This window comes from Danio aesculapii, chromosome 18 (assembly GCF_903798145.1).
Source record: "Danio aesculapii chromosome 18, fDanAes4.1, whole genome shotgun sequence".
In the NCBI taxonomy this organism is placed as follows: Eukaryota; Metazoa; Chordata; class Actinopteri; order Cypriniformes; family Danionidae; genus Danio; species Danio aesculapii.
The window spans coordinates 40,354,504-40,370,167 of NC_079452.1; the positions used below are offsets into that span (position 1 = coordinate 40,354,504).

A 15,664-nucleotide genomic window follows, 5' to 3' on the forward strand; every position below is an offset into this window, starting at 1 on the left:
TAATAATAATAATAATAATAATAAAGAAATTAACAATTATTTTCCTCTAAATGTCTAAAAATTCTTCATCAGTGCCTTTGTAAATGTGTACAGAGTACACAGTTACTTTAGAAAAAACAAACATAAGTAATTTGTGTACATGTCATTTTCCTTTTAAGCTTTGTAATGAATTCCTTTTAAAGTGCCCAGCCAGGGTGTTAGTTGATTATAGAGTAATGAATCTAGTTTAATATTCAACTCAAATGAGTTCATTGTGTTGATTTAATATCCATGTTTTACAGATACTGATATAATGTCACGGCTCTTAAATGAATAATATTACTGTATATTAACAGAGCACAACATTTTTAACAATAACTAATAAACCTCTAAAGACAGACGTGTTGTGAGCTAGAGTATGTAGTTGTTGTTTTTGTGTTCTTTTATTGAACACATGGTCACATTGATTCAACCCATTTTTTAAACAATAATATTTCCGTTCCAAATTTATCCATAAACTACATCACACATGATAGTGTACAGGAAATTCCACCAATCAGAGAGTTATTATGAGGTATAATAAGTGCAGAAAGAGATCTTTAGTTCCGCCCTCTCCACACTAAACGAGTCAGTCTCAAATCACAAATACTGCAGAGGACCTATTGGGACCTGCATGGAACCAACTAAGAGACCAATCACAGAAATCAGTTAAGTTTGGTGAAGGAACAATCATGATTTGGGGTTACATTTAGTATGGGGGCATGCGAGAGATCTGCAGAGTGGAAGGCAACATCAACAGCCTGAGGTATCAAGACATTTGTGCTGCCTATTACATTACAAACCACAGGAGAGGGCAAATGCTTCAGCAGGATAGCTCTCCTTCTCATACTTCAGCCTCCACATCAAAGTTCCTAAAAGCAAAGAAGTTCAAGGTGCAGCAGGATTGGCCAGCCTAGTCACCAGACATGAACATTATTAAGCACGTCTGGGGTAAGATAGAGGCATTGAAGATCCAAAGAATCTTGAAAAATCATATTTTATTTTAGTAAAATAAGCGTAATCTAGAGGCTTTCATATAAGTCACTTTGATACTAAATGATCAACTACAAGTCAAGTTATTATGTGTTGTTCCTAAAACTTAGACAACAAGACTTTTTTCAGATAGTGTATTGTTTCTGTATCTACAATCATCAACTTTAAATGAAAAAAAATTGTATTTCTCCATGTTTAATTCAATTATGTCCTTCACAATGCTTCATAGAATTGTTGCTCTTTCACTCATCAAAGCTATTAAGTGTATAAGAAGTGTTCACATGCGAAATTAGCTTAGTGCCGACTGACCTTTTCTATTAATATGAGCATTTTTCTCAGCTGCCTATGTTTATATTTTTAGTAATCTTACTTTAAAAGTAATTAAAATAAGCTATTATTTGTCATAAAAGGGAAATTTCTGAATCCTAAACATTTCAGACAGCAATTATATGCTTTTGCGTAGACTTATATTTCCATATACTTTTCTTCAAATCAAGGCTAATATATTTTATTCACTCTGTTTGCTTTTGAAATCCCACTTATTTAACTAGGACTAATGTATATGTTACATATAAGATGAACATGACCCTATGTGTACTAATTATTTTTTTCTTTGAGCTAAAAAAAACTACAAAGCAGCTGTGTGATTTTTGCATATCCATTCGCAAGTAAAGACTGTTAAAAAAGCATAGGGTTTTACTAAATCACAAAGGGAGAAAATGAAGCCAAAGCCTTTCATTATTCATGAATGGGTAATCTGATGTGAAATATTTAAGATTTGAACAGCGCAGCTGATGATTTATGCTCTGTGTTTCTGATGTATTGAATCTATGTTGCATGTATTCCCTAGGAAAGAACGGAGCAGATCTCTAAAATTCCGTCTGTACGCCTCGAGTTGTTATGTACCATGTAGAACTGAGAGGAGGCTGTGTATTTAAGGATGGCATGTGAGGTGTATCATTGTCACAAAGAATCCCTTTTCCCTCCAGCTGAAAAGGTGATTGATGGAGAGCAAAAATAGGTGTGAAAGAGTAATAATGTCGCTGGAGGTAAAAGAGGAAGATGGACAGAAAGGTTGGGACTGCATAGAAAAAGAGCTACCTTTAAAACCTGACCTACCATCGACCTAAAAGCCACAAAATGACCATTCCCTCTTATAGTTTTAAAAGCTGGATGATTACCTTTAATTCTTAATGAAGATGAGCTTAGCTTTCCTAAGTATAAAGCAACCTAAAATTGGTATAATTGACCAGAAAAGCCCTCAGCAGAATCATTGTGCTCTTGGACTCCGTAAAAGCAGCATTTAGTCAAGGTAGGGTCAGTAAATGGACTTGTTAATCTATTTGAATTGCAGTACTCCAGATTTGGTCAATGCACTTGTTTTAGCAGTGCCATTACAGCTGATAAGATGTACACAAAAGTTTATTCATTTAAGAAATGAAAGAATCGTAGCACAGTCAAGTTGTACTAGTTTTTTTTTTTAAATAGAAAGCCTTGACTATGGTTCAGAGATTAATTTACAGGTAAGGAAAGTGCACTGAATGTTTGCTCTGAGAAAGATGTGAATGTCTTAATTAGTATGTATATAAATATGCATTTGATTCCGAGCCACATTTGTTTAGTAATGTGGCTAGAAGTCATATTTAATTAGCATCATGGCTTGAAAGGTATGACGGCTCGCATTTAAAATGGATACAAATGTGCAGAAGCTCAAGAAGTACAATAAAGGTCTTCTGTTCTTTGATGAAGTTTAGTTACTTTAATTTCTTCTGTATGTAGTTTTGAACTATTCTGACTCTATTCATAATATAACTTCTATTCAGATTTAATATATACATATATATATATATATTCATCTATAACTATTATGATGCTGTTGTCCTCTACTGTGTAAATATTCAAAGGCTTTTAAGTTTGTACAATATATATTTTCTTCTTTCTGTGTGGTATATTTATCAATTACCTTGTGTTTAAGAAAAGCAAGCACGACTTGACATAAAAGAAGCTGATTTTTATATGTTAACGAGGTTAGAGCGTGTATTTATTTATTTATTTATTTATTATTTTTTTATTCATTAATTTATTTAATTAATTTACTTTTTATTTATTTATTTACTTATTTGATTTTTTATTTATTTATTTATTTGATTGATTTATTCATTTGATTTATTTGTTTATTTTATTTATTTAATTAATATTTTGAGTTTATTTATGCATTTATTTATTTAATTTATTTGTTTTTATTTATTTAATTATTTAATTTATTTATTTATGCATTTATGTAGTTTTATTTATTTATTTATTTATTAGTAAGCGTCCCCACTCTCCCCTAATAGATAATGGACTTTTAGGTCAAATTTGAGAATTGACTGCTAAAATGGATTTATTTAAGGCTTAAAGAAACACTCAGTTTGTTTGGAAACAGGCTCATTTTACAACTCCTCTAAAGTTAAAGTTGGTGTCACTTTATTTTGATGGTCCGTTTGTTAAATTTGTTACATTGCATCCAACTAATTCTCATTGGATTGTAAGTACACTGTTAGGTTAGGGTTTTAGGGTTAGTGTAAGTTGACATGTACTTGCAAAGTTTCTTATAGTAAGTTAAATGTCTGTTGAAGGAGCAGAATCAACAGATATTAAGCAGACAGTCTACTAATGCTCAAATAGACCATCAAAATAAAGTTTTACCTAAAATTAGTTTATTATAACAGTTATAATAGTTTTATCTTAGCATAAATCATGGAATTAGAGTAGATCAGTAGCAGCTCTCTCAAGAAATAAAAGTTTTAATAACTTTCCTATTTAGTAACTTATCTGTAGTTACTATTTTTTTTAGGTTGATATGTCTCATTCTGGCATAATAATCAGTGAACTTTGCTTTAATACCGTGGCAGGCGCAGTGATATTATGCAGCAATGTTACCAAGTTACTTAGCGGAGGAATATTTTTGAGCGCTGTGATATTTTTGTACCTGTGGCAGCCATGGTAGAACAGCAAAGTTCCTTCATTATTACTACACCAGATTGAGAGTACAGTTTCTAGACATATCGACCTAAATTTATAGTAGCTTTCCTATGATGTAATAGTAGAAAAAAAAAAAAAAAAAAAAAGGCTATTTTTGAGTAAGATGCTACTGTAATAATGTGATTTAATTGGTTAAACTAAGCTAAAAGTGTTCCTGCTATACTCTTGAGATCGGCTAAATGGATTTATAAATGGTAAAACTAAACAGTTTAACCATAGGGGAGTTGTAAAATGAGCCTATTTGCAAGAACAGAGTGTTCCTTTAAATTTTTGTTAATAGTTTGTTACAGAAGTGTGAACATGTACATTTTTCTATGTGCTTCAGGTTGTATTCACTGGAGCGCAGGAAGAGGAAGAGAAAGTTGAATGTGTACCAGGATTTCAGCAAAAGGAGTACCAGGTGGAGTACAGTGGAGGGTTCCTTAAAGATGTCCCCCTGCTGCAAGGTATGTCAATGTTTTTTTTCATCGGAAATTGAGAAAGTTCTGCTTTGGTTGTGGAATTTGCATGGGTTTGTTTGGCATTCTCGAATCCTCTTTCCTGCCTGAACCACATGTGTGCGCCAGCTGGAGTGAGAACAGTTTTTGAGGGCCTCGGGTGAATGTTGATTGTTCATTATTCTCATTATCATGCACAATACTTTTTCATTTATTAAAAAAAAAGGAGGAAATAAAGGCTGCAGTGTCCAAACAAAACATCAAAATGATCTGGCGCTCATAAATTATTCTGTTTGATTGTGTGGATGTTTACAAAGCCTTTGTGATTCTCGTCTCTTCTCTTCTGCTTATAACTATTGCAGTGGTGTATAACGTTGTGCATAAAGATTCACATCAAGATTCAGGCTTTCCAGACTTCTGTCTGCTTCGTATTTTTTCTTAAGCCAGATTTAATCAAAACACTTCAGAACGGCTAATGTATTTTTACTTTTGTCCATGACAGAAAACAGCAGAAACAGAAATGCAACTCATAAAAGAGTTCTTTCTTTTCAGGTTTGCACAATAAAAGTCTCACGAGACCTCAGAGAATCAGAGTGATTAATGAAATTACAGTCTAATTACACATTAAGCATGTATGTCCCCACAGGATACGCGTACACTACCTCGCACGGAAAAGGCAACACCATGAGTGTTTTGAGAGCAACAACATATTAATCAGTTTTTCAGATAAATGGTAAACAATGCGTTGCCTGGTGGACTTGTAATCCAGCCACCCCTCGAGCCTAACATGAGAAATGAATAATATAAATGAAAAAACACAATTCACAATGTGCTTTTCACCTCAAGAGATGTCCAGAGGTCCTGTGCTGCACGCGAATACAAATCAGACAGGGGAGCAAACATGCTGCAGAGGTCAGTGCTGCAGCGAGAGCCCACAGACAGTGGCTTCACTCATGCAGGATGGAGCAGGAGTGCGAGGTGCTTGTGCAACACTGATCACTGTTTGTGGAGAAGATACACAAGTGCACATGTGAGGGGAAGAGTATAGATATTCACAACCAAACCAGAAAATATTGGTCTGTCTGTCTTTAGAGCTGTACAGTTAATCTAATGTGATTTAGATGTGAGATGCAACTTTTTGGTTCAGTGACTACTGTGTATAAATGGGAAATGATCTCATTAACAGTATTTATTATGATTTGACCATCTCCCAATGAGGGTTAGGTTTAGGGGTGGGTTATGGGGACATGCTGCCTTTTAAAACTTGTATGTTTCATAATAAGCCACTTTTCTGACAATACATAGTAGTAAATAGATACATTTGTTTGATTTTCATGTGCATCATGCCATTAAAGTCGATTGTGTAATAAGTATTAAGTCTAGTTTTAAATATTAAAGTACTGTAAGGATGGCTATATCTATCCATAATATTAAACCCTGAGAACTGTTATGGAACTCCACACGAGACAAGACCACGAGAATGGTCAGGCACTAAAACAATAAACTTTCTAATTTGAGAAGAAGATCAGCTTGGAAACCAGTTGTTCAGGTTGTCTTGCTCATGCATCCTGAGTCCCCCTCTTTGCCCTGGCCTTTACCTTGTCCACCAGAACAGCTCCACACAGAATGTCTAAGTTTTTAATATGGTGTATCTTGTGGCTCTATATTCATGTTTGGTGTCATTTTAAATGTCTCTGTGTGATTGGTAAAGTGGTCCTAATTTTCAATCTCCCTTATATCAGTTAATTTGGGTTTTGACTTTGAGAAGATCTTTGCCAGATACTCCACTCCAGGGAAAATGGTTTTCACATCATGACCAGGCAAGAGTCTTGGTGAAGCTTTTATTGTCTTGAATTTATGATGATTTGAGTATTTAGGCGAAAGGTGCAGAAGTGTATGTGGGATTCTGTGGCCAGGATACCCCGTTGCAGTCTTTGAGCTCTGCGTCAGGATTTATATGCTGCAATGTAATTCTACATGGTCAGGTATTAATCTCTAACTGAAATTTATCTTTGGATAATTGATGTTGTACAGTCTTGATTGGCTTATTTTGTTTATTTTGTGAATTGGAATGGAAAATCTTTTCCTGACAAATAAATGTAAAATTCTTGTTTAACTCTATTATCTCCTGAAATCACCTAAATCTAGTAGATTGTTTAGGCTGATGTTTCCGCAGCCTACGGCCAGGATTAGTCATACAATCAGGCTCAATGGATGGAGCATAGGCACAGCATTAGAGACCTGTTGATTTCTGACATTCACTGACTTAGTATGATATAATCTAGTGGCTAAATCAAACTTTCTTTATGTATGAGCAAGCATGAGGTGGCCTAATATTACTTAAAGGAAATTAGTTTACAGTTATTTCCTCTATCTAAGAACTAGAACTGGCGAGGATGTGTTCATGAGCAGATTGAACTGGCCAGCATACTGACTCTAAGGGATTTCGGGTAAACGATGAACCATTAACTGTAAATAAGGATTTATTAGGTTAATCGATCTAAATTAGACCAAATCACAACCTATAAGGTAATCAGCTTGAATTGGATGAATCTAAATTTAAGTTATTATAAATTGGGGTCAGATGAAATTCAGAGTTGGAAACAAATTAAAACAAGTTTTAACAAATAAAAATATTTCTTTTCACGTGCTAAATAGGCTTACAGGCATTTAACCCATACCCATTCTGTTAGTTCTGTCATAGGACTAATAGATGGACCCTTACAGTACTTTTATGTCTGATACTTGCAGATGTAACTACATCATACCTGTCAACATTGGGATGTGAAAATAAGGGATACACCCCAAAACAAAACACTAAATATGTTAATCTGTTTCATTGTAAATAAACTGCTGAAACGGTCAGTAATACATTTTTATTATTATTTACAAAGGATATAATAATTAGTATACGTTAGAAAAAGCTGCAAATAAATTAGCAAACAGTTCAGCTCATTAAAATTGTTAGCTATTATAAAAAAATTGAATCAAGTTATCAAATCTCATTCATCTTTTCTTCACTGTATAATTTAAACAATCTGTATAAATCAAATAACAGAGGTGTCACTTTAAAAATGCACAGATCTATAATGAAAGCATTTGATTGCTTTCCTAACTGTTTATGCTCATTTAAGACAATATGTGTTGTGTTTAAAAGAAAACCCAACAAGATCGACATGTCTAGATGTTGTTATTAATATTATTCATTCATTCATTTTCTTTTTATCCATTTATTGATCTGGGGTCACCACAGCGAAATGAACCGGCATTATTGTTATTATTATTATTATTATTATTATTATTATTATTATTATTATTATCATCATTATTATTATTATTATCATCATTATTATTATGATGATGATGTGTATATGTCTGTTCAAACACGCACCCAAAACCCAAGAATCAAAACGTACAGAATCCGCTTGGGAAACAGCGTCTATTTATCACTATGGAGCGCATCAGCTGACAGTCATGCATCGTTACATGAACTGACTGTTTTGAGGATTGCATAGGGGCAGTGCCTGTAATGAAAATGAAATAAATCGCGCCATTTTTATGTTTATTTCAAAGTGTTTTCATATCTTAATAAAATAAAAAGCACAGAACAGGTTCACATTTATAAGCAAGGGGCGGCCCCTGGTGGTTTGGCGGAATGGGTTGCATGTAGGGAGGATCGGCTCTTCACAGAAAGATAAAGAATATGGGAAAATACCTTTACGGGATGAAAGCGGGATAGAACTGTAAAATATGGGAGAATCCCAAGAAAAACAGGAGGGTTGACAGGTATGGACTACATTACTTTAGGTTATACACTCACCAGTAGAGGTGTGAACCTACAACCTACACTTTGTTTCAATTTGAAATGTCAGTTCATCACGGTGCATTGACGATGCTTTCCACCCAATTTTTTATTTTACTTCTATTCTTGTCTGAAAATGTATAAATATATTTATATATTATTTGTATATTATATTTATATTATTATTTGTATACAATTTGTCCTTTAAAACAAGCAATGAAATATATATACTGTACCTTTAAAAATTAAAGTACATACATAGAACAACAGAGCCTTTATAGCAAATAAACAAACGTAAATATCATCCCGCTCGCTTTGAGTGTTGCATTCCTATGATTGGTCACATGCTCAGCAGAACGGGCTGCGGTTGGCTCTAACTGTTGAGTTAGATAAATGGCAGCGGTGATCAGAGCTGATCCTTGATAGACACTGAGGAGAAAACTCACTTTGCAGACACGCTCGAGTCTGATCCACAAGAAAAGTTAGCTCACGACAGCAAATGTCCACAGTGAGAGAGAGAAACACAGAAATTAAGTTTACTTTCATTTTCTCAATAACTATGAAACAGGGCTTCTGCTGTAACTTCAGTGTCAGTGAAAGAATGTCCAGCAAACACACACGCAGTGAATTGTGCAGAGTTTCTGTGTTTTTAAGTAGTTGGAGCATTTTAATTACTCGCAGTCACCTACCTCGCAAGAGTAAGCAACCGCAATATAGCGCATATGAGATAACTTAATGCATGGTCAAGATGATCTGCTGCAGCTCAGACCAAGCATCAGATGAGAACGTTGATTTAAGTGACTTTAAATGTGGTATGGTTGGTCTGAGTATTTTCTGAAAGAGAAGAGCATCAAAAGAGCATCGCTGAACGCACAACATGTCCAACCTTGAGGCGGATGGGCTACAGCAGCAGAAGACCACATCGGGTGCCACTCCAGTAAGCTAAGAACAGGAAACTGAGGCTACAATTCACACAGGCTCACCAAAATTGGACAATAGAAGATTGGAAAAACGTTGCCTGGTATGATGAGTCTTGATTTCTCTTGCGGCATTCGGATGGAGGGGTCAGAATTTGTCAATAAGTTCACTGTTCTCAAATGGCCTCCACAGTCACCAGAGCTCAATCCAATAGCCAAAATCTAACCAAAATCTGAGAAATATTTCCAGTACCTTGTTAAATCTATGCCATGAAGGATTAGGGCACTCCTGGAGGCAAAAGGGGGTCCAACCGGGTACTAGTAAGGTGTACCTAATAAAGTGGCTAGTGAGTGTATACCTGCACTACAAAAGACTGGTTTTGCGGTCCAGGGTAACATATTTACACTGAATTTAGTCATTAACATTTCAGATGTCCACATCTACTGTATGTACTAAACTATGAATTTATATATACATTTAAAACATTTTATTCAAGACCAAATAATTATAATTTTTGTATATAACTTCAGAGTACACTGATAGTTATTTAAAGCTCTTAAATCCAGTCATCAGGTGTCACCTGAAAGAACAGTGGGACTGATTTGATTGGTCAATGAGGCTCTGTTAAAGTCGTCTGATGATTGTCAGTCTTCATTCAAAAAACAAAACAAATCTTCTTGATTGTCACAATTCACTGGACCGCGTCTCCTCTTAGAAGCACAGTAATGTCTTCAAGCTTTTCTTCGACTCCTCTGGGATCAGCAGTAATGTCTAACTGGCACCACAACGGGCCCCAGTGGGAATCTAGCATCTCTGCCAACAAAAAAGTGCCTTTCTTTTCCGTCTCGTCTTCCCAAATTGACAGTTGTGTCAACAGGTTGCACAGCTATAATAGGAAGAATGTGCACTGCAGTCTGCCAAGATAGTACCACGAATGCTGCTGCTTGCACGACTATGAGTTTTTTGTGAACATTTGTGTTTGTGTTCGACTGGGCATGACTGTTGAGTTTGCACACAGTCACCGATTTGGAGCCGGTTTGACCGCTGTGTTCCAAGTTTTTATGTTTGGGAGGAGCCATTGATCCATGTAATTAGAACAGCGAGAGTGGCGGCAGTCCTTTCAAAAGATCGTTTGCTTTGAATTTCAATTTACTTAAGCTACAGTACATGATTACACTGACATAGAACACCACTCATCGCCATTACGCTGACAGACAAAGAAATGCAGAGCGAAAAGCGCAGTCATCAGGTCAAAAATGCAATGCGAAGGGCCGATGAAAAAATATATATTTTATCACCAATTCAGCAAGACGGCCAATCTCGCCTTGGGGTTTCAATCTTTTTATTCTATTCTATTCGATTGGGAAGGGCGCTGAGGCATTCTGTCATCTTGGGACCCAGCGATCCATGCACATGGAGACAGAGCTCAGTTCCGCTTTACTGAGTCACCCTGTAACCACTGTGCACTTCTATTACCCTGAATATGCTTCTGTCAGCAAAGCACAACATACAAAACACACTCACTTACATTTACAACTTTGCACATATGCGCAAATAACTTAACTGGAGAAATAAAGAGTAGCATTACCCCACTATGTTGTTTGCGAAAGTGTGATCATTCGGTCAGGGAAGTGCTCTTGGTGTTCTTAAAGCTTATTTGTTGCAAGCTGTGTGTTCAAGAACCTTTGCAGGAAGTAAAGATTTTACACTGAAGGGAGGTCTCATTTGTATTCATAGGTTCATAAGTATGTGGATGTAAAGTTTGTGGGGAAGTGAGTGGGGAAGTCTGGGTTCACCACTATATATTTTTAAAAATCTTTTCTCGAAAGCCTCTTATGGTTATAAAAGCTTAATGGATCAGGTCAAAAAAGCAGGCAAATAAAAAATAAAATAAAATTAAATTAAATTAAATAAATAAATAAATAAATATACTAGCAGCCACAACCAAACAAGCAAGCACATAAATCAATCAATAAATCAATCAATAAATCAACAAATAAAAGAAATACATAAATAAACAATAAATAAACAAATAAACAAATAAAAATAAAAAATAAATAAAAAAGTAAAAAAATAAATAAATAAACTAGCAGCCACAACAAACAAGCACATAAATAATTTAACTAACTAACTAACTAACTAACTAACTAACTAACTAACTAACTAACTAAATAAATAAATAAATAAATAAATAAATAATAATAATAATAACAATTCTTTCATGAGGATCTACCAAAATTTCTAAAAATAATATGACCATTTAATTTCTGATCAGAAGTGATTTATCACTTCTCAATTCGGCCTGTAAACCATACAAACACAGAACAACAAACAATGCTTGACAACGTTGAAATTCGGCCTGATTTAAAAAGTTGTAGCAAAATGTCAGATTTCAGCTCAAAATCAGCCCAAAATCGCAGTGTATGCCTGGCCTATACTTTTACCCTGTAAAATTGCAAACCTTAGTGTTTATTCACACAGAACGTGTCATTGTTTCAAAAGGCAATGCTCACAAATGGGTTTTAAAAAAATGCAGTGTAGCCTTAGGTCCATGTGATGTGATATTATGAACATGATTTAATACTGACATTACCACACTCATTAGAAATCGAAATATAACAATATGTTATGATAAGCACTTGAAGATACATCATATAATTCAGGATATAAGCCACAATGAGTGCTTCCTCCACCATGATATAATGGTAAATAAGCAGTTGTCACAATCACCAGTGATCTAGCCTGCAGATCGCTGGAGAACTACACATATGCCAATTTAACGAACTACAACTCCCATAATATAACTCAGACACACCAGTTCCTTATTCCCTCTAATTACACACACAGCTAATGAAAGACTAATCAGATGGACCATATAAACAGCACGCACACACAGACTTTGCTGAGTCTTGTTTTTTGTAAGAAACTCAAATGTTTTTTGTCTAGCATTCCTGTATTTTTGACCCGTGTTTTGTTTGTTTATCCTGATTGCCGCCTGCACCGATCTCTTGGCTGCTTTTGACACACTCTTTAGATTGTCTATATGCTCCAGTTTGTACCTGTTTTGACCGTTGCCTGCCTGACTATTCTCTTAAATAAGCTGCATGTGGATCCTCAACTCCGTTGCACCCTGGCTCGGTTACCAACATTCTACTATAAACAGAAGCTCACTGTGATTGCCCCGCCTCCGAACTCTTGTGATTGGTCCTCTGCTTTTGGATTTGACAGTGATGAGCTGCAATGCTTGTGAAAGTTGAAGATCTTTCAGCTACATGTGTAAAAAATGTGGTTCACCCTAAAAAATGTGAGATGTAAGCGTCACACACATTCATAAAGCATGTGTTTACATTAAAAAATATTATTAAATTAGCACATAGGAGAGTAAACACTATGAGAACAGCCCATTAGAATGTTTTTTAACCAATAAAAATGAAGGGTTCAATAGCCCTGTAGTATAATACTGATAGATCATTAGTTAATTACCAAGTTTATCAGTGATTCTGCACCCATATTTTACAAAATACAAATAATCAAAAATATTTGAGAGATCCTTTATGCATGTTTGCAGTCTTCCTGAGAGCTAAACTAGCAGTTCATAAGCTTAAACTAGCTGTCACAAACATACAATGCATAAACAAATAGATCAATAAATAAATAAATAAATAAACAAACAAATAAATAAATAAATAACGGGAATAAGGAGAATGAATGAATAAATAAATAAATAAATAAATAGAATTAAATAAAAAAAAATAATATAAATAAATAAACAAATAAATAAATAAACATATAAATAAATAAACAAATAAATAAAGGGACTAAGCTGAAGGAAAATTAATGAATAAATAAATATGATAATATAATACAAATATAATACAATATAATATAATACAAATATATTATATTCGAATAATTTTTACCCATACTGAAATTAATTATTTCTCAATAAATAAATAAATAAAAACAAATCAATCACATTTCTACAACTGAACAAAACCAAGCATTCAGTGGCCCTGTAGTATAGTACATATAGTTAGCCTATAAAGACATTTCACTGGATCAACCAATGCAATTATTGTGGGATTATGAGAGCAAATTATATGAGTTGTTTAGACCATAAAATTGCTGTGGTTTGGAAGGAACATCAGCTAAATTCAGTATGACAGCACACTTCATTACAGCCCTAAAAAGAAGCGTAGTTGTTCCGGTACTGATATGAGTGTGGTTGTAAATGCATCATATAGCAGTGATGAGCTTATAATGAGCACAGTCTTCCTGTGTGTATAGCGAATGCGTTATACAGTGTGTGTGTGAGTTTGTGTTTGCAGGTGTGTGGCTGGTGACTCATCGCTGGTGTCAGAGGCAGTCAGCTGTGCAGGTGACATATGCAGATTTATGTAAATAAACTGCTCTCCTCTTCTGCTGTTTGGATGCGCCTGCTCAGTAATTATGCAGATGGAAGCAGTCTCGAGGTGGTCAATGCTAACCACACGAGAGTCCTGGGTCAACAAAATTCAATAATTTACCTCTCAGGACTCAAGACTGCAAAACATGCATAATTGTTTGAATGCATACAAAAGAGCATTAAGATAAAGGTTTAAAGATTTTTTTGTTTTGTTTGTGCAAATGTAAAAGTGAAAGATGTATTCATGTTTGAATTTTTTTTCTGAGCGTTAAAGTATCAGTTAATAAATATGTAGATAATAATAACAAAAAGCAGCCACAAATAAATAAATAAACAAGCACTTAAATAAACAAATAAATAAATTAAAAAAATAATAAAAATAAATAAATAAATACATAAATAAATTATTAAATAAATAAACTAGCAGCCATAAGCAAGCAAAGCGGCAACATCCCGCTCTCCCTTGTGAAGCCAATGAGTAAATGAAACTGCAATTCATCGACTGGCCTTTGGGGGCTGGCTCCAAGAACTCCAGATGTTCATTGACTGCAATGCTAAATTGACCAATTTTACAGCTGATAAAAAACATGTTTACAGCCTGGTACAAAAAGTGTTTTTTTTGCTTCATGGCAACTGTGAGGGGGGTGAATATTTTTTATAACTCATCCATTTCAATTTTATTAAGTTATTTTAAGTCTGCATAATTAAGGTTGTGGCCACTTGAGTGACAGCTAGGTCTCGCTGGTTGCCACGTCACCTCAGCTGAACTCGGCATATACATTGTATTTTTGTTTTGTTTTATGTGCCTTTACACAGTCAGTTGCCTTTTGGAATTATTTCCTACAATTATCAGATAATATGGCATGCTGTGTGCACTTAATTGTGCTCACAAACCATTCAAGTTGCCTCCATTTCTTAGGTGAGTGCAATTCTTATATACTTATCATATCTATTTATGTATGTGTTTTACTTAAGATAATATATCATTTATAATTTTATTTAGAGCTGTAATGCACTAATTAGCTGTAGGCTTTAATACTGAAATATTGTCATACAGTGTTAAGTATTTGGAAGTAATTTGCTTTTTTCTCGTGTAGAAAAACATCATAAAACAATGTTTAGTGACTCAGTGTATTAAAACGGTGTATTTAAAAGACTTAACATTGTCTAGTACACAACCAAGCCCATGTGGTCAGAACACAAATGATTTGTAGGTAATGTAGTATTAAGTGTTTCTCCCAAATAAAAGTCCATCTAAGCAAAATGCTAGCGTGCATCTGTAGCTCCACTGACAATCCGCCTCTTTGCCCTTTTTTGGTAACCCCTGGTTGGTGCAATGATGCTCAAAGAAAATGGCAACGATTGGCTATGCCTACTTGTAGCTTCATTTGCGCTCTTCAGAAACCTATGGGTGACGTCACAAATACTATGTCCATATGCTAAAAATAGCCACGAACAAACAAGCAAGCACATTAAATATATAAATTAATAAATAAGTACAGATGGGGCCTTTAGAAATTCGCGTCTCAGGGAACAGAAAGCCATGACTAACCGCGATTAGCCGCAGTAATTTTCTGACTCAGGAAATACATTACCAGTAGGAGGCAGGTTGAGTTAAATGTTCTTTGATTAGGCTAGTTATCAGTAAACTGTTAAAGCCAAAACAAATGGTAAAATACAGGTTGTATATTAATTTTATATAGTTTAAATAAGGCGACGCAGTGGTGCAAGAGGTAGTGCTGTCGCCTCACAGCAAAAAGGTCGCTGGTTCGAGCCTCGGCTGGGTCAGTCTGGCGTTTCTGGATTTTGCATGTTCTCGCCGTGTTCGCGTGGGTTCCCTCCGGGTGCTCTGGTTTCCCCCACAGTCCAAAAATATGCGGTACAGGTGAATTGGGTAGGCTAAATTGTACTATTTAGCCTACCCAATGTATAAGTGTATAAGTGTGAAGATGTTTACCAGAGATGATTTGCAGCTGGAAGGGCATCCGCTGTGTAAAACGTGCTGGATAAGTTGGCGGTTCATTATGCTGTGGCGAACCTGGATTAATGAAGAGATTAAGCCGAAAA

General features: G+C 35.0%; 1 protein-coding gene across 1 annotated transcript in view; it reads left to right on the plus strand.

Annotated features, from left to right (window-relative positions):
* The window catches only part of cdh13 (cadherin 13, H-cadherin (heart)), a 582,964-nt gene that overhangs the window by 167,728 nt on the left and 399,572 nt on the right, over nt 1–15,664 (plus strand). The window contains exon 2 of the mRNA XM_056478107.1: nt 4,361–4,481. Within this exon, the coding sequence (XP_056334082.1) occupies nt 4,361–4,481 (121 nt within the window). The remainder of the gene's footprint in view (nt 1–4,360; nt 4,482–15,664) is intronic.